Genomic DNA, 19,959 nt, shown 5'->3' with positions numbered 1-19,959 from the left:
AGTGTTTGGAAATCCCAAGCTGCTGATAAAATGTCCTCTGAGAGTCAAATGATTCAGACATTCCTAGGAGACTGTGTCTTAGCAGAAAAATAGAATCTTTCCAGCTTCATAATGTCCCTGAATGATTAAATAATGACTCAAGGAGTTCCATGGGCCAAAAGGGAAATCAGCATTGACTCTTTAATTAGAGAAGATACTTTCCTCCATCTCTTGAGCATCCAGTCCTGTCCATCAAAGCCCTGGAGTGGGTTTTCAGGGTGGTGTTATCCCCAGGAACACCACCAGAGGGCAGGCGTCTCTCAATTTCCTATCTTGGTGCAGTGACAGCGAGGGGACAGCTCCAGGAGGCCGGCTTGGGCTGCCAAACTCTGTAAATACCAACAAGCAGATGGCATCTCCTGGCAGGCAGGCGTGTGTCCTACTGTGAGGGTCCACCAGTCACTCCTGAGACCTCAGAGAAACCCTGGAGCGGGAGGGGAGGTGAGTGCCCTTACTGCTTCTGTTTATATACTTAGGTGTCTTGATAAAAATTTGAGAGAATGACTTTTAGAATGTGAGAATGAACTCTGGCAAGTTTCTGATGGAACCTTCATAGGAGGTCAGGCTGCGTGAGCGGCCCAGAAGGAGGCGGCTCCAGGTCATTGCTCCATCAGGCAGTGTTCCCAAGCCTGGCACCGAAACAGCCCCGTTCTGAAAGGCAGAGCAGAGCTGTGCGCTGCCAGGACAGCAGGAGCTGTGTTTGCTCCTGGGGAGTCTGGCTACTCCCACCCTGGCAATCCACAGCATGGCTGCCAGGCTGGTATAGCTGGGAGGATGCACGATGGGGGAGAGGCAGTGGCTAGAGTATGGAGATTGTGGAGACCCCCACGCTATCTGAACAGGTGCTCATAGGCTGTGGACAGTCCCAGTGTCCCCAGAGGAGGTGGAAGATCACAGAAGAGCCTGTTTCTCTGTGAGTGGCCAGACCAGATGGCCGCATATCCTACTGCGTGGGGATTTTCATCCCTCAAGTCCCCAAAGAAAGGGGTTGAAGTTGAGGCCTTAATGAAGTCTGGGGCGCTGGGCCTCCCCACCCTACCTCAACTCCTGCCTTGGGAGGCTCTGCTTGACCAGAGCACTCAGAGCACTGAACCTTCTGGCCTGCAGAGCTCTCTGAGGCATGAAAACCTCGGCACTGCACCCAAACAATGCACAAACCACAACAGTGTGCACAGCATTCCAAGGGGTGCATGGACCCCTCGAATCTCACTACTAGGTCTTCTAAGGACACCTGGGATCCAAGTTTAAAGCCAGGGACTGCGCAGTCTGAGATCCGCCCCTGCCCCCCAGGCCCTGAGATACTCTAATTCTGTGTTGCTGGACGCCGGTGGCTTGGGTGCCCCAGACTTGGTGGCGGTTTCATCAGCAGATCTAGTGGCCCCACTTTTCTTTACTGTATTCACCCCAGGGGATTAAATTACTGTCAGAGAAAGCCACGAAGCTGACTTAAAATCCAATTTCTGGCATTGCCCTGGGTTTTATTTGTATTGATTTAACAAACACTTATAAGGCATTTACTATGTACATATGCCACTCTGAGGACTTTACAAATGTTAACTTGTCTAGTAGTTTTGGACGACAATTCCTTCAATTTTTTTTTTCCTTCTGTTGACAAACAGTGGGGACAGTCAGACTTTTCCATCTGTCTAGGTTTTGGTACTAACACCACCACTGCCTGAACTCTGAGTGTTATCTTTGAGCCTTAGTTTCCTAAGCTTCCAAATGGGAAATGCTGTTTTATTGCAGGAGTGTTATACTAAAATATTAAAAATAACATGTAAAATCTACAATGTAATGCTTACTACACCATTCATATTTATTATGATTGAGATGTGTGGACATTAGAAAAGTGATTAATCATCTAAATGTGGGTAGTTTCCACATCCATTCCATCCTGTACATAGTTTATTACATGCCCGCTAGGTGCCAGGCACTATACTGGGTGCTCAGCACATGAGGGCACTCAGGGCATTCATCTATATGGAATCTGCAGCCTTTTAAGTTAATTCTGACTCTGCAATGAGCTCTTAGTCCTAGACTACCCTGAAAAGCTGAACATATAAAGGGAGAGGAGAAAGCAGACGAGGGAAATGAGCTTACACGTGAAGAACTCATTCAAAGACAACCATCCTCTCAGGAGAACCATCAGTCCAACAGCCACAGGGACACACTTGTGCCTCTTTCTCACTCTCACAGGGAGAAGCAGAACAGCAGGCAAAGCACTGTCAAGTCCCTTCGTTCCTGTACACAATCGCAGGAGGCAAGCAGAGCACACACACTCAGAAATGGAAGCACACTACACGCTGTGGTCACGGGGACTCTCAGGTTGGAGGTGAGAGGTGAGAGGTGACTCAGCCCTTGGGGGAACTGAAGAAACTGAAGCTCCCATTAGAGCAGCTTAAGTGCTGCAATCAGAGCTAAAGGTTAGCCCCACCCCCTGGGGGGTGGAGGGCGGTGTGCAGCTGGGGTCACAGGAGTCTGACATGTGCTCACTCCAGAATCTCAGATATCTTGCACCCTGGGAAATGCCAGCTCTGGGAAAGATAGCAGGGAGCGGTGGCAAGAGCCCAGCCCAGGAGCTGTTACCCCACTTGACAAGCCGTCAACCTCCGTCTGGGAACACAATGACCAACACACACCATTGACCTGCTACTTGGGGGGCTTGGGGCATTGTCCACACACCTCTGAAGGGCTTCCATGGGTTCAAGCCTACTCAGGGGAGAGAGTGGGGTGCTGCTGGAACAAGTGGCCACAAGACTCTCTCACCTCCTGAGTCCTTAATTCAGGAACTGGCCAAAAGTCCAAGAGTCTTCTTTGTGCCAAGCTTTGTGGGCAGGGCTGCCTGGATGAGGTCAGCTTCCTACCCAGGGGGTTAACAAATGGGCTAAGATTTTCAAGCACTCCATCCCCACCTCTCTGTCCAGCTCTCTGTGGTTCTGAGCTGTGGCTTGGCAAATCCTGGGTCAGCCAGCTCCCTCTTCTCTTTGGCCGAGGTTCAGATCTCAACTGCCTCCACAGATGACTGCCCCCCCTCACCTCCACAAGCCCATAAATTGAGCTCACTTTCCTTGGGGACCTGGACTTGGGTTTATGTCCTCACCCCGCCCCCCCACCCCCAGATCACCCGCACCCGGCAAAGATTGTCAGAGGCACTCTGCCGCCACCTGGTGGTCTCCAGCGGCGATACACCCTGCCCCTACTCAGGTGGGGAAAGAGGTTTATTTTGCTGAGAAATATCGGTGATTGCAGCCATGAAATTAAAAGACGCTTATTCCTTGGAAGGAAACTTATGACCAACCTAAATAGCATACTGAAAAGCAGAGACATTACTTTGCCAACAAAGGTCCGTCTAGTCAAGGCTATGGTTTTTCCAGTAATCACGTATGGATGTGACAGTTGGACTGTGAAGAAAGCTGAGCGCTGAAGAATTGATGCTTTTGGACTGTGGTTTTGGAGAAGACTCTTGAGAGTCCCTTGGACTGCAAGGAGATCCAACCAGTCCATTCTAAAGGAGATCAGTCCTGGGTGTTCACTGGAAGAACTGATGCTGAGGCTGAAACTCCAATACTTTAGCCACCTCATGCAAAGAGCTGACTCATTGGAAAAGACTCTGATGCTGGGAGGGATTGAGGGCAGGAGGAGAAGTGGATGACAGAGGATGAGATGGCTGGATGGCATCACCGACTCGATGGACATGACTTTGAGTGAACTCCTGGAGTTGGTGATGGACAGGAGGCCTGGTGTGCTGTGATTCATGGAGTCACAACGAGTCGGACACGACTGAGCGACTGATCTGAATTGAACTGAATATCAGCGAACTTACCACCTTCTTAAAAAGTATAAAATCTTTGCAGTTCTTGGACTACAGGAAACAGGCTAACTGTTCTTTCAAGAAAATACTTTTTGATCTGAATTAAACCTCTATTCCCACTTTGGGGCATCAAGAACCCTCATGGAAGCCTGAGCCTACTAAAAATATAGAGTCATGGGTTACAAGGTCAGCTTGGGTCCAGGGACAGCTAGTGTGTCAAAGGAAGGGATGGAGTTTTATTATAGACAAATCTCACTGGCATTGAGAAAATGGATTAAGGAAACTCTTAACTTTTTTCCTTCCTTAAGGGAAAAATGATGACTCAAGCTTTACAAGCCAAGTGATACAGAACTTTTGGACTTTGAATTTGCAAGGTCATGGCACAGAGTTGCCTTTTAACCCAGAACCCCCCAAACTGTTTCTTTTTTCTAAAAGGATGCCAAGAGTATACTAGCTCAAGTGGGCAAGCTTCTGAGGCAAGTCTGATTCATTTCTCTTAGAATGATTTTGTGGAGGGGCTGTGGAATTAGCTAGGATGCTCAGAGGTGGGCCAGTCACAGACCATGGCCTTGAGTTCTGAAGCGTGAGAATCCTGGTCCCTTCCTGTGATTCTTCCTGGACCCCACATAGGTCTTGGACTAGCCTACACCTCTCCCCAAATAAAACTGGGCTTCCCCTTCTAATTTTATCTTTAACACAGCCTCATCCATCCATTTACTCACTCAGGTCATTCCTTTATTTAATCAACACCGCTCTGTGCTCCAAGGCTCAAAGGATCCGATCCCTGCCCTGAGGGAGCACTTGATCCAGTACCAGAGGGAGGCTGGAGAGTAGAGCAGAACTCAGTGTCACAAGTGCTGAGACAGAAGTAGGTCAAGGGCTATGGTGCACGCAGGTGAGACCCTGGCCTGGGTGGGGTGGGGGACAGAAGACTTTCTGGAGGGGGTGGTCCTTGGACTGCAGAGTATGGGGAGAGAGAAGGGAATCTGGGGTCATGGCTCAGAGGGTGCCTCTCCTCCTCCCTCTGTGCCTCCAGCCTTTGTTTGCTGGCATATCTAAAATTATTTCAGTCGTTATTTAAAGATGTTGCTATATTGGCCCTGTCTTCTCTTCCTAACCTGACATCTCAAAAATATTAGGTTTTCCTCCTCTGACTGTGAGGTTGCAGTTATTTCAGAAATGTGCCATTAGCATCATCTCCAAGCAGTGTCCCTTTCTGTCTTCCCAACCTTCCTCCAAGCTTCTCCCATCTGGAGGTCTGGCCCTGATCAACCAAGTCAGACCTTGTAGAACACCAAAATACAAATAATTACAAAAGGCTGAATGTTTTTCATTTCTTACTTTGTTTTGGTATTTTGACAAAGACAATCCTGCCTACTCTCCCATGACTCTCCCTGCACTTGCTTTTCACCAAAAGAAGGGGAGCACTATCTCTCTGTATGGCCACAGAGTCTCCTCTATAAAAGGGGGTGACAGCCCTTGCTGTCACTGCCTTCCTCCCACATATGTTGCCACCATTACTTTTCCTATGGGGTCTGCACCTCCTGAGGGTGGAGACTCTGGGCTTCTCTGAATTTTCTGTCTTCCGTGAAGCTAACCTCTTGTCTAGCTAACCCAGACCCTGCAAACCAACCAGGCCTTCAAGGTAGTGAAGTTGGTTAAGAAAAGGTAGAACTCCCAGTCTGTGCCATGAGTTAGACACCTGCAAACCCGGTGTCCCTCTTCTAAAGGTGGACAGTTGGCTCACTGAGAAGCAGCTCTGTATCTCACGTTCCCACTGTTTAATGGGGTGATGTTCCAAAGGGAAGCAGGCCAGACCGGGCTCCGGTTACATGGAGACACAAAGGGAAACACTGGGATTGTGGACACAAGTCAGACTGCCTCCAAGTGAAATAATCAAGTCAAGCAAGTTACTGAAGAAACAGTCTGAGAAGGCAGACATGTTTCTAGATCTTTTCCAAATCCAACAATGACTATAAAGGAAAAAGGAAAGTCTCATTCTGGATCAAAAGCTATGAATGAAGGCTTGGGTTCCTTAGAGGCCCATTGGGTAACATCAGTGTGTTTCAGGAAATGACACAGTTCAAGGGGTGGCCCTGATTGGGCTGTGGATTCCCATATCCCTGACCATGTGACCCAATTCTAGCCAATGAGACATGAGGAGAGAGCAGCTAAATAATTCTGGGAAAGTTCTTTGTTGCTCTTGAAAGAGAATGATGGGTAGCCATTCTTTCTCTTGCCAGATATGTATGAAGATGATGTGGCCAGATAACCATGGCAGCTCTCTCACAAAATAAGGGGAACCTTACAGCATCAGGATGAAGCCAACACTGCTGATGGCAGAGCAGACGGACGGAAGGAATCTGGTCCTTGTCACTAGTGGTGAGGGTCTGGACCAACCACAAAGCTGCCCTGGCTCCAGGTACTTATGGAGTGGGTGCATTGTGGCAGCTCAGCTGGGGTTCAGAACATGCTCAGGCAGCTCCTCTGTTCCCCTCCCTCTCCTCTAAGTGTCTGTTCACATCTGCAGACACGCACACAGATTTGTGTTTTAGCACAATCAAAGGAGGGAGTGCATGGCTAGGGGAAGATGCAGGGAGGGCAAGGATGATGATGGTGGTGGAGGTGGTGGTGTAGTTGGCATGGTGTGCCAGTGCAGCCCCTTGGATTGAATTGGAGACCTGGGTGAAGAGAAGCCAAAGCCAGAAGCAAATAGGACCAGAGTGGTCTGGGCTCACAGATAGCTTGGTAAAGAGTCTGGGGGTTGGGGGAGGCTTTTCATCCCTACCCTGCTTGGGTATACCGTGGCCTTCTGGTTTCTGAAGCTCCTGAACCGGGCACGAGCATTCCCACCATGTACACTGTTGGTGGCAGTAGAATGGAGAGGGAGCCAGAGCAGGAGGAAGAAGGACCCAGCTCCAATGGCGACTGTGCCTGGCTGACTGGCTTCATGGACCCCAGGTGTCTTGGAAACCGCTGGCTCCTGTCGAGGCAGGAAGAAGGCTGAGGGCCATTGTAAAGCAGTCAAATGCACATGTGACTCACTCTGGTGACGGGTTGGGGAAGATGGCCAGGTAGGTCTAGATCCACCGACTGGGGCCAGACAGAATTCTTTTTTGGGAGAAGACAGTTCAGTTTTGGGTCCTGTTGGGTTTGAGATGGCCAGAAGTCCTGACTGGGTAGGTAATGGTTCCTCAGGCTGGATTTAAGTGCTTCCACCAAAAAAACTATTTAAAGCAATGATTTGGGTGGAAACTAGAACATTTCTCAAATATGCAGTCCACTCAGAGATAGAAGAACAGATAATTCCACAGACACTTGTTAGGATTCTACATGTATCCGGGATCCTGTGAAGATGTCCAGGAAATAATTGTATGTGAGCCAGGATTTTTTGAGAGAGAGAGAGAGAGGGGGAGGGAGAGAGAAAGGAAGATAACTGCGTTGGAGACATGGCTTTGAAAGCTACAAGCTGAAGAACGTTAATTTCAGTCATGGGGGTTGCTGCACTTACCCAGTGGATAGAATTAGTAGAGTGAAAATGGCCAAAGACAGAAAATGAAGAACCCCAACATTCAAGGACCAAGCAAAGAAAGAACAAGTTTTAAGGGGTAGGAAGAAAATCTGTAGAGTGTGATAGAGCAGCAGGAAATGGTGTTTCAAGATGGGGGCGCGGCTGACAGTTTCAAATGCTGGACAGAGGACAACGAAAAGATCCTAGTATCATGGAGGCTGTTGATGATCTTGAGGAGAGTTTCCATGCAGATAGGGCTGAAGCTGGACTGCAGGAGACTAAGGAATGAATGGGAGGGAGCAGAGGGAGCATGGTGAGTGTAGATGAAGCTTTTAAGAAGTTTGGCTGCAAACAGGAAGACGGAGATGGAAGCAGCAAATGGGACGTGGAGTCGGGGGAGGATATGAGAGACCTGAGTGTGTGATGAGTCAGAGTGAGGTTGTAACTGAGGCAGCAAAGTTCATGAAAAGGCATGAGGGGAGGGAAATCAGCACTCAGAGGTAAGGTGGGCCCTAGAAGGGAGGATGCGAGGGACAGAGGGGGTGGGATGCTGTTCATCTGTGACCGTTTCTATTTCCTGAGGGAAGGAGGAGATGAGGTCATCTTCTGGGGGCAAGGGACAGCTTGGGGGAAATGGGAGCAGTCTGAAATGGCCATCTGGGGACCAGGAGTGAAAGCTTACCAGGACAACAGAGGACTGTCAGGCAAAACTGAGAAACAAGCTGAGGCTGCAGACCATGAGCCTGGGGAAATGCTGTTACAGACCAAGTGAGTCCTTCTCCCCCACCCCACCCCCCAATTCCCCCTAAGCACTGGCCAGCCCCCCAGCACTGCAGGTTGGGACTGTATTTGGAGGTGGGGCTTCTGGGAGGCACTTAGGTTTAGATGAGGTCAGGGTGGGGCCCCCATGATCGGATTAGTGCCCTTATAAGAAGAGGAAGAGACTGGAGCTCACTCTCTCCACTCATACAGAACAAGGATTGGCCATTTGAGAGCACAGAGAAAAAGCAGCTCTCTGCAACCCAAAGAGAGAGCCCCCACCTGCCACTGACCCTGGATCTTGGACTTCCCAGTACCAGGACTGTGAAAAAATAAATATCTGTGTTTCAGCTGTCCGGTCTGTGGTCCTTTGTTATGGCACCCCCACCAAACTAAGACAGTGCCGATCTGCCCAGGTGTCTGACTTTCGCACCTGAGCCCCAAGCAGTCTGGGTATAGAAGCAAAGAGGGTGGACAGAGAGAGCTGCAGTTTAAGACAAAGAGGGCTCTGCAGTTTAAGCTCCATGAGGCAGATACGTGAGAAGGACAAAGGTCTGTTTGGAAAGTCAAGGGGCCTGACAGAGATGAATCTTTTCCATCTTTGCCTAGGGATTTACCCACATTTCAGTGACTGTACACTTTTGACAGTATAGCTGAGCAGTGGTATCACGTGTGCAATGTACGCTAACAACAGTTACAATGTGATTTTGTAAAGGGACAGGTGACAAACAGAAGCCTGTAGTGCCAGCCTGGATCAGGAGCCAAGGTTCTATCTTGCCTTGTATCAGTCACTGTGTGACCTTGGACAAGTTCCTTCCACTCCCTGGACTCTGGCATCCTGTTACAATATTTAGAATACATATGTCCTAAGATTCCCCCTACCCCCAGCTCTAACATTCTCAGATTCTGGGGAACTTAAAAGCACTGAAATACCACTGAGCTCAAAAGAAGTGAATGGCAAGGTGGCTGGGTCACTGGGCACCCCCTTGCTGGGGACTCTGAGGTCCCATCACTTCCTACTGAAAAGATTCATTCCTATATATATATATATATATCAGTTCACTTACTAGGAAGAGGTGTATTTGACAAGACTTACAGAACAGCTTTTCAAAGACCTAGAAATCATGTTGTTTTGCATCGTTTCAGAAAAGGCCAGGTTGGAAAATTTGGGAAAACCCCAGGAAATGCAGCAAGAGCCAAGAAGAAGCTTGTGAGGAGAGGTTTCTGCCCCCCTCACAGTGTGCTTTGGTTTTGCTTCCCCGTGCCCTGGCTGGTGTCCTGTACCTGCTCTTCCTTCCTCCAGGAAGCCCTCTGGCTGCCAACGAAACCCCCCGAGGAGAACTCCAGCCGCGAAGCAAATCCCTTCTGCCAGGCTGCTTCCTATTTACTCAACAGAAGCCGAGTTCCAGGGCGCACCTGGAGAGTCAAATCAAATCGAGAGCCTCTTTGACTTGCAGGCATCCTATTTGTATTCTCCCTGCTCAGAAGAAACCTTGCAGGAGCCTGATTCAGAAGTAAATGGAATGACAAAGCGGGGACACTGCCTTCTCCAATTCAAGCTAAGGAATGGTGCCCCATGGCCTGGACCACTGCAGTGCATGTGCCCACAGGCTGCAGACTGTGGACGTGGTCCAGAACCAGAACCCTCGAGAATCCTTCCCTCTTCTTGCCTTCAGAAACTTGAAAAGAACCTAACGCTGGCGCAGGTGAGGTGGGAAATTAGTCCATGAGAACAGCGGAGGAAGGATACCAGGTTGTATATCAATTTTGACCGCCAGGGGGCAGTGACTCGGAAACCGGGTGCTCAGGGAAGGCTCGCCCGCCAATGTCACTGGCGGAGGCGAGGACCTGGAGACTCGGAGAAGACCCTGTGGTCAGAGCGTGCAGCCAGTGCCCGGGAGGATGGTGCCGCCGTCCGCGAGGCATCCCCGAATTATTTCCAACCCGTTTGCCTATCCGTTTTCAGTGTCCTGCTGACTCTAAGCACAGTCCTTGGAGAAAATTATATTTTCAGAGAAAGCCACTGGGGTGAAGTTTTTGCACAAGGTGTATGGTTTCACAATTATTAGGCAATTTACCTCGCGAAGGCCGGGAGCCCCTTCGTAAATACGCGCAGGGAATCCAAGCTCTGCAAATTTAACTGTAGCTAAGGCTTCTCATTTGCTTCTAAAATAACCTGGCAACCCTTACTTCGTTTTTATATTCAAAGCAGTCGGCGTGTTCCAAAATATTTACCGGCGGCACCCAGGGAAGGAGAATAGCCCACAACTGGCTCCCGAGCTCAGGGCCACCTTTTAAAAGTCTGTATCTAAGAGCCACAGGGTGGTGCAGGGGAAAGTTGGACCCCACTGTGACCCCAGGACCTGTTCCTGGCCTTTAGCTTCCCCCATGTAAACTGAGGGTGTCACTGCTGTGTCTCCCCTGCCCAGATTGAACACAGGTGTCCAATCTGATTGACCAGCCTAATTAAAAGTAGGCAGGGGCCACTCCCTGTATCAGAGGCCACCAGAAAAGAAGTGGCTAAGGGCTGCAAAGCTCCTGGCTGAATGCTGCTAAATTCCCTTCTGCCCTTCGCAGGTTCCTGCCCAGAGAATGCTTTCTTCCTGATCCCGTCCCTGGTGAGAGGACTGTTTAGCTGCTAAGTTGTGTCCAACTCTTGTGATCCTATGAACTGTAGCCCGCCAGGCTCCTCTGTCCATGGGATTTCCCAAACAAGAATACCAGAGTGGGTTGCCATTTCCTTCTCCGGGGCATCTTTCCAACCCAGGGATTGAACCTGTGTTTCCTGCTTGGCAGGCTGATTCTTTACCACTGAGCCACGTGGGAAGCCCGATATAAGGAAAGTTCAGTCTAAATCCATTCCTTATGGGCTCTGACCCCCTGGGTGACTCACTTATCCTGTGGGTTTCCAATTCTTAGATTGGGAGTTGTATGGGCCCTTAGGGTGTTTAACAGCCTTTAAATAGTGTAATGCCCTGAGTTCCAAGCAAATATTCACTTACGAGTTGTCCACCAGCAACTGATGTTTGCTGTGCCCATGGCCTTTTTCGGGGGAAACCACATCTGAGGAGAAGGGCCCATGTGGCCTGATGTGAACTTCTGGTCTCTTGACTATCTAGCATCTCTCATCTCCAGCTGCCTCCCTGGAGGTACCCATGGAAACCCGGGGAGTTTATGTGACAGACTTCTTAGCTACTCAGCAGTCCCACACCTACCCTTCTCTTTGGTAATCTTCGTCTAGATTTGACAGGAGCTGTGAGCCCGCTGTGGAGAGGTCAACAGCAGCCAGCGGCAAGTCGCGATAGGCAAAGTTCACCAGCTGCACGGGAGCAATGCTCTTGGTTTCTTCGTCTACTTGTTGGGAGATGATCTCAACTTCGGAAAGTCCTCTTTCTGTGGCAGGCCTGAGTGGGGGCGGACGGCAACAGGACAGAGTCATCCCCCAAGAACAAAACGACGTTTCCGTTCCCCAAGGAGACGAGGGAGTAGGCATGGGATCACTGCTGTGCTGGAGGAGGGCAACGGAGGGTGAGGTTCCGTTCCTCCCCACTGGCCATCCCACCACCCGTGCCATCTCCCTCACCAGCTGGGAAAAAGCAGAAGCGTGCTCACATCTGAAAACATGAGCTTTGGGGGCAGGTATAGACCCAGGTAGAAACTCTACTAACCAGCAAAGCCAGGACTTAAGACTTTTAGGCTTCTCAGTCACCGGATTTTATGTTGGAGTAATATATTCTTGTAAGTTGTCTCCCAGGTTTCTTTGTAATGGTCCTACCATCTGGACACAATAGAGAAGTGAGGTGTTTGCTCACAACTGGATGTACCATTGGTGCTTGGGGGGCCGATCTGGAGGGGCCGAGTGAGCCTTCAGGCCATGAGGACAGGAGGGGCCTGCTGTCCTGGGTGCCATTCCATTCCTACTCAAACTGGTCCTGTTCAGTTCAATTCAGTTGCTCAATCATGTCCAACTCTTTGCGACCCCATGAACCGCAGCACACCAGGCCTCCCTGTCCATCACCAACTCCCGGAGTCCACCCAAACCCATGTCCATTGAGTTGGTGATACCATCCAACCATCTCATCCTCTGTCGTCCCCTTCTCCTCCTGCCCTCAATCTTTCCCAGCATCAGGGTCTTTTCCAATGAGGTCCTGTTACAGTTGCCTTTTTAAGGTTGAGAGTAGGAAACGGGGGTCACCAGATCAAATGTCCGAGAGAGGTTGTGCGTCTCATCCTAGGTTACTGTCAGACTCACCAAGGGCCCTGCAAATAACCCACAACTCCATTATCATTACAGAGCATCTCAACCAGGGGCAGGGCCACCTCCTGTGACAGATTATCAAGCAACCCAGCAGGGTATTTAGCAATTGGTGCAGGAATCTGCAACCCAGCAGGGTATTTAGCAATTGGTGGAGGAATCTGTGGCTGTGACCTCCAGTGACCACAGGAGGTCACTAACGACATTAATAGGAAAGGGACATTACACATCCTGTGGTGTATTGGGTAACTAAGAACTCTTCCTCCCAATCCCAACAGCTACCCTGTGAAGAGATGGTAAGCTGGATCATTTTGCTTTCACCTCCTGGGTGCCGTCTTTGGTCTCTCCAACAAATCCTTGAGCCTAGCTCATCCCATAGAATCCGAGGGGCTGGGTCTTATGCCTCTGGCCAAACAGGGAGGAGGAGTAAGAATGAACTATCCAAGGGATCACTGAGAGGCCAGTGGCAAGGCTGCGGTGACAGCCCAGTTTGTGTTAAACTGTCCTTGGGCTCGAGTGCAGATTCCAGTGCTAACTTCTGTGGGCCTCCACATTCTGGGGCTTCAGGTTCCCCAGCAGAGGCACGACGAGGTGAAAGAGAGGTGCCATCCCTTCTCTATGACCTTGACATGGGTACGAGGAAGAAGAAAAGGCAGGAGGAGCTCTGGATTGAGAAGTCCCCACACTGGGCTGGACGGTTCTAAATGCTAAGCTTTGCCAACTGCCAAGATTATTGGTTACTGAAAGCTACCCAATAATACACAGTGGCAGTGATCCAGAAAGTCTAGAGCTGCATCTGCCTACTTCTCTTTTGCTTGAATCATCCAGAGAATTGAGGGAAAAGAGGGATCTTTCTTGAGCACCACAGGTTGGTGGCCTAAGCTGCCTGAATTCACCCAGGAATTTCCAGTGCCCCAATTCTCTTTTGTGGGACTAAGGTTTAAATAACCTTAGCTCTTTGCCCCCTGTCAAGGCATGGATAATAGTACTCATCATGGTGTGACATCTACAAAACGACTCAAGATCTTCAGACAGAACAGTCACGGGATGTGAAGCTGCTGAGTTTCTCAACAGTTGGAACAGAAGTGTGGTTGTTCATGGGGGAATCCTGGCTCCTCCAGATGTTCCCCCAAAAGTAAATGACACTGGGCTGAATTTGTTCTTTTCTTTTGGAACTATGGCTTGCTGAACCGGGGCTTTCTGATCCGTGGGACGTTCGTGCAGGGCTGGGGTGAGTTTCTGAGACCAACAGGATGTGGCTCTGAGAACCGTGGGATAAGCTGCTTCTGGCTCTCTTTCCCCCTCCTGCTTATGGTCATAGCACCATGGCCCGGCACCATCTCTCCTCACGTGGTCATCTCTCAGCAGAAGGAGACAAGGCCTCCTTTAGGGGGAGTAAAGGTCTGGGTGTTGGGACTGGTCCCTGGTCTTAGGTAAGAAGAACAGTATGGTGGACAACATGTATCAGTGGTTCCTTTCTTCACCCCTCACTTTGCCATGTGACTCTGCAGCTTCCCATCAAAAGGAAGAGTATATTTCCCACCTCCAATGCTGTGTTCAATCAAGAGACTTGTTTTGGCCAATGGGATATTAGTAATTCCACTGGACTAGCAATGGGATTACAATCCCAGTTTTGTTTTGTCTTTTGATTGCACTGTGTGGCATGTGGGATCTTAGTTCCCTGACAAGGGATTGAACCCATGTCCTCTGCAATGGAACCACAGAGTCTTAAACACTGGACCACCAGGCAGGTCCCTACAACCTGTTTTGGATTGCAGAATTCCTCTGCCTTTTTGAATTAAGAAAATGAGATGACATGAGTGAGGCAACTCAGAGAAAAAGTAGATTTTAACAAGTTATTTTAATGTCAGGCTCAAGGACAAAACCACCTGGAACCCCCTCCATCTCTACGGGGCTGTTCCCTGATCCCAACATACCAACTCAGCATCCGCAGAGAGCAGATCCCAATGCTACTTACTGTGGATTGGTCATGTTGAAAGATGCAACCAGGGCCATGGGTGTTCCTGGTGTCTAGTGGGGCTCAGCTGTCTTGAAGCCTGACGTCAGCATTTCCAAGCATGAGTTCTACAAAACATATGAATGTGGTACCCTGCAAACAAATAATTGAATAGTAGGAATTTGTTACACTCAGAAGCCAAACCAGAGTCCTCCTAAGCTCATCTAAAGATGGAAGCCCTTAGAACTTTCTCTGAGATAGACTTCCCTTCAAAGTAACAGTGAACAGATTCCGATCATTACTTACGGCAGATACTAACAGACAGGATTTCTCTCTTTTTTAGAGATGAAGAAATGGGCCCAGAGTGACAAAGTGACTTTTCTGCATCACACAGAGATGGCAGAGAGCCAGGTTGGACCACAGCTCTTTCTACTAAATAGCCAAGTAAAAACCAGGGTAACTCTATATACTTCAGCTTTAGGAATCTCAAAAATTAGGTTTGTCTAAAATAATCTCAAGAGCTTTCCCACATATTTCTTTTTCCCAAGATTTCCCTCTCCTCTGGTAGGCTGTTTCTCTACTCTTCTAGGCCTCCCTCTCTTCTTCCCAACTGGGTCTCTCCAGGAGAGAGGTCACACATCTTGAAGCCAGGCTGCCTGTGGTCATGAGGTATGAGATAGATGGGCCCCTGGGCTGGTCAGCTGGTATTTGTCAAGCAGAGTAAAACTGAAGCTTTGTTCTCACCCAGACACTCCAACGACAAAGCTAGTGGTGGAAGCTGAGCTCTGCTGAAGTAAAGAGATAAGAAGACTACTCCTGAGATCAAGGAAAACTCCCCTGTCTGCACATGTGCAGGGAGGCTCCTTGGGGGACAAAAGGGGAGGGGACACCATCCCATAATAAGTGTGAACAGCCCATAGGCCTCTGCAGTGGGATCCATCTTAGCAAAAAGTTGTGCACACATGTTGGAGAGGGTCCTAGGACCAGTCAGGTGTGAAAAGAGAAGATAAGTGGCCAAATATAAACAAAGACCCAAAGGACGGTCCTTTGTAACAGCGGTCCCCAACCTTTCTGGTGCCAGGGACCGGTTTCATGGAGGATGGTTTTTCCACGGGGTGGTGAGGGACATGGTTTGGGGATGATTCTCCTAAGGAGCACATGACCTAGATCCCTCATGTTCACAGTTCACACTAGGGTTTGTGCTCTTGAGAATCTAACGCTACAGCTGACCTAACACGTGGAGCTCAGGTGGTAATGTGAGCAATGGGGAGTGACGGTCAACACAGAAGAAGCTCCCCATTTGCTCACCTGCCACTCACCTCCTGCCACGCAGCCCCATTTCTATCAGTTGGGGACCCCTGCTTGCTATGGGACTTAAACCACCTCTTACTGCAGCCCTCATTCAAGATACCCATACTCCTCTCCTGATGTATATTTCTGCCTCAAATAAATAAACTTTATCTGTGTGTTCTCCCATACGTTGTGCTATGTCTCTAATAATAAACTTTGTGCTCATTTTTTCCACCCATAAAATATGGGAATAATAATAGAACTAACTAAATGAGTTAATGCATGTAAAACCCTTGGAATAGTGCCTGGCATCTACTGTTGGCTTTTATCAACAGAGCTATTGTTTTATAAATTTAAACTGCACAGTCTGTTGAATCTGAGCACATTCCAAAGCATTTGGATGTCTGAGTGTAAGATTGCCTCTTAAAATCTGGATTAGGTAAATAGAATATACTTTTCTACAAACAGGTACTATAGTACCACCTTGAAGTCTTCTGGGAAAGAGTAACAGAATGTACACAGTCAAGGAGACAGACCCAGGTTTGGGGCAGTTTTGCACTACTTGGAAGTTACTCAAAGGGCTGATCCTTTCATAAGTTACATTCCAATTGCAAACTGGTTTTCCTACAAGACATCAATCCAGGATGAATATCCTTTCCCAATCCTGAAGCTCTTCCCAGGTGGCGCAAGTGATAAAGAACGCACTTGCCAATGCAGGAGATGTGAGAGAGAGATGCGGTTCGATCCCTGGTTCAGGACTATCCCCTGGAGGAGGGCACGGCAACCCACTCCAGAATTCTTGCCTGGAGAATGCCACAGACAGAGGGGCCTGGCAGGCTACACTCCATGGGGTCGCAAAGAGTCGGACCTGACTGAATGACTTAGCCATGCAATCCTGAAACTCAGCTCTCAAGGAACAAAGGGACAGAATTGTCACATGGTGCCACAGGAAAAGGTGCTCCTGGAGTGAAAAATATGAGGATTGATGGTAAATTTGCAAAGCGGGGAAGTGCTTTCACGTTCTGTGTAACTAGGAAAAGTCAGAGCTCAAGGTAAAGGAAACTGAGGAAATCTTGGGAAATCTGAACTTTGAGCAACTGGAAATAAGAGAGATGGAGAGCTTCATAAAATCAGAAGAGCTTTGGGATTTCCCTGGTGGTCTGGTAGTTAAGACTCTGCAGTCTCAATGCAGGGGCCCCAGGTTCAATCTCTGGCCAGAGAACTAGATCCTGCATGCCACAACGAAGAGTTCATATGCCGAGACAAAGACCCACTGCAGCCAAAGAAAAGGATAAATAAATAAAGCCATTAGAGCTTTAATACAGCGACCACTGTTTTCACACCAGGTGTTTTTGGGGGCAAAACAAAGCATGGGAGCAAGAGTCAGAGACAACAGCAAGGAGAATCTGGACAGATGTTTTGCAGCCACCCCTTCCTGGGGGTTTCACCTTACTTTATACCTTCATAAGGAGGGCCTGAACTTAAAAATGAGAACTCTCCTGTAGCATCTGTAGTATTAATTGCACAGTAAATATATCAAGTTCTCCATCCCATAGCACAGATTTAGTCAGTCTCAATCTTTTCAGTTCTTTCTACAAAGCCTCAAGCAAACCAACTCCTCCCAGTGGTAGAACTGGTCATGTGGACTGTCCATCCTCCACTGACAATGAAGTCAGGACGGAGGTGTCCACAAACAGAAGTCCAGGTGAGCAACCCTACCTTCTGGAATGGTGTTTTAACAAGCTGTATTTGCAGATGAGCCCTTTACATGCTATTCAAGATATTAACTCTCTGGAGAATATACTAGGAAGATCTTTGCTTCCATGGACCTTCCAGTACAGTTGTATTTCCTATAAATATTAGTCTATAAGCTTTAATAAGATCCACCTTCAGTTTTTTTTCTTTTTCACTTTCATAAGCAGTATCATGACTTCCATTCAGAGACACAGAATGTCTTTTTTTTTTCTTTTGTGACATAACAGCCATTGATGGGTTCCTAGATCCCATTAATTCATTAGGGCTTGCAAAAAGATCATATGATTTCATCTTTCTGTCTTCATTTCTCAGCTACTATGAAGACACACTCCCCCTCATCAACTATTAGATTAGCTTAAGGTACAGTTCATATAGAAAAGGAAGGATACATGCTTAACTTTCCCTCCTTTATTTATTAGTTTTCAAAATAATCTTCCAAAGTCGATCAGTGAGGTGTTTTGTGGTGGTTGTTTATTTTTCACAGTGTTACGGATTTAAACATTCACTCAAGAGGGGTTGAGAGGGGAGCAAGCTCCTTGGAAACGGGGACTGCAGGTTCCTGGAAGGAGATGTGGGGATGGGAAGAAATGATTGGCATCTCCAGGACAGGCAAAGATGAGGCAGGATAGAGGGTTAAAATCCTATTTGGATGGACAGTGAGTAGGCTGCTTCAGCGATTTAGAACCTTAACAAGTAACACAGTTCAAGATCCCTTAAAATGATGCTTTTTAAAAATAATATTTTCCAAATGAAATAACACCCAAAGCACAAGCCTAGCACGAAGCAGGTGTAGTCTAGCACTCTATAAATGAACATCTGCAGTGCAAACCTGCCGTCTCATAACCTGGGAAAGCAGAAGAGGAAACCTGTTTTGGATTTATTTGGTCTGGCAGCAGTGGGGAGGAAGGCTGTTTTTTAAACTTTAGGAAATTCCAGTCCCTTCCACTTGTTGCTCATGAGTCTGTCTATGTAGTTTACCAAAACCATATTGGCTTGTTCCAGCCAAACCTGCCAAGTTCAAGTTGGCATCCCAGGAATCTTAGAGCTGAAAAAGGCTTCTAAAAACAAGTAATCAGTTCCCTTACCTAGCAGGTGAGAAAATCCGTAATTTGGCTCACCTGTCCCCAGGGGCGACTAAGTCTACTCCTCATCTCTTACTCTAGTGACAGCCCCATGGCATACATGATCTGCTTTCATCTGCGTTCCATTGGTTGCCAAAGCTGCTTTTACTGCAAATCACCTGGGGGCCTTTTGGGACATATAAATTCACAGACTACACTGCAGAAATGCTGAATCAGAACTGTGCAGGTGGAGTCTGAGAATCTTCTTCAAGTTCCCCAGCTGTTTCTGACATGAGGCCACTCCACTTGACCCTCAGTATCAGTGCTTCTTAAACTTTCCATTGCACCAGAATTACCATGAAGGTTTATGTAAATACAAATTGATAGCCCTACCCACAAAGTTTCTAATTTAGTATGTCTGGGGTGGGAACTTGAGAATTTGTATTTTGAAAAAACTCCAGAGAATAATGATTTGCTGATCCACAGATCACACTCTGATCTTCTGTACCAGAAAGACTGCTTGAGGTAATTTATAGAAGGGATTTTTATCCCTGTGTATTTTGCACACAAAGCTAGTATTGTGAAATAGTCAGCAAAACCTATCCTGGCCAGGCTGAAGATGACACGCTATATTAGTTAGGAATAATTTTATTTGCAAGTAACAAAATATCTGACTAACAGTGACTTAGGCAGTAAAGACTTTTAATTACCTTACATAGCAAGAGGCCTGGAGGCAGAGGCTCAAAGATATCACCAAGGACTCAAGCCCTTTGTATCTTGGCATTCCCTCATTCCTCTTGTGATGCATTATTCATATTTGTTGCCTTGTGGTAGCAGAATGGCTGCTGCAGCTCCAGCTTGCACATCCTCACACTAGCTCCTACCAAAAAGAAACAATCAAAGGCTTTCTCCTCATGAAGTTTGGTCTTTTATTTAGCTGGTATTATCTTTCCAAGGCCTCTAGTCAACATCTAATGTCTCTTGGGCATAGCTAGGTCATATGGCTGCAAAAGAACCAAGGACAATACACAGCTGGCCAAGGGAGTAAGGGGTGATATGAGATCCTAGACCAGTCGTGATTCATCCTTTAGGAGCTGGGCATATTGTTACCATAAACAAACCTCAGTTCTCTTAGCAAGCAAGAAGCACGAAAGAGCTGTCTGGTGTATAACCACTTGTCTGCCAGACCAGGTCTGGACACTTCTGAGATGGTTCTGAGGCTCTGCTGAAGGAAGTTTCCTGGGTCTCCAAAGTGTTGGTAACATGTTGGCAGGAGAGATAAAAGATGTGCTCTTACCAAACCTCGGGGCTCTTTTATTTAGAAAGCATATGTGTGGGGTTCAGTTTTGACATCCTCAAGCATGCTGCAAAATCTACTCCTAGGGAGAAGCCGCTGAGCACAGGCACCTTTCACAGATATGATGTTCCACACCCCCAGAAGGAGGCTGTTTCTTGCTCTAAAAGACAAAGGTTTGCGTACAGCAACACAAGGTCAACCTTGTTGTTACCTTGACCCATTTG

The 19,959-nt window shown here is 48.0% G+C and overlaps 1 protein-coding gene across 4 annotated transcripts in view; it reads right to left on the bottom strand.

Moving 5' to 3' along the window:
• The window catches only part of TMEM266 (transmembrane protein 266), a 123,949-nt gene that overhangs the window by 53,658 nt on the left and 50,332 nt on the right, over positions 1-19,959 (bottom strand). For 3 of the 4 annotated variants that reach the window (XM_070358541.1, XM_070358543.1, XM_070358544.1), the window contains exons 2-3: positions 14,354-14,485; positions 11,336-11,524 (exon numbers count right to left, since the gene is read on the bottom strand). In XM_070358541.1, the coding sequence (XP_070214642.1) occupies positions 11,336-11,524; positions 14,354-14,391 (227 nt within the window). In that variant the 5' untranslated portion in view covers positions 14,392-14,485. Of the gene's footprint in view, positions 1-11,335; positions 11,525-14,353; positions 14,486-19,148; positions 19,319-19,959 lie in introns of all 4 variants that reach the window. The other variant, XM_070358542.1, reaches the window with a different exon arrangement.

This window comes from Bos mutus, chromosome 21 (genome assembly GCF_027580195.1).
Source record: "Bos mutus isolate GX-2022 chromosome 21, NWIPB_WYAK_1.1, whole genome shotgun sequence".
Lineage (NCBI taxonomy): Eukaryota > Metazoa > Chordata > Mammalia > Artiodactyla > Bovidae > Bos > Bos mutus.
This window is presented reverse-complemented; position numbering and strand designations above follow the sequence as displayed.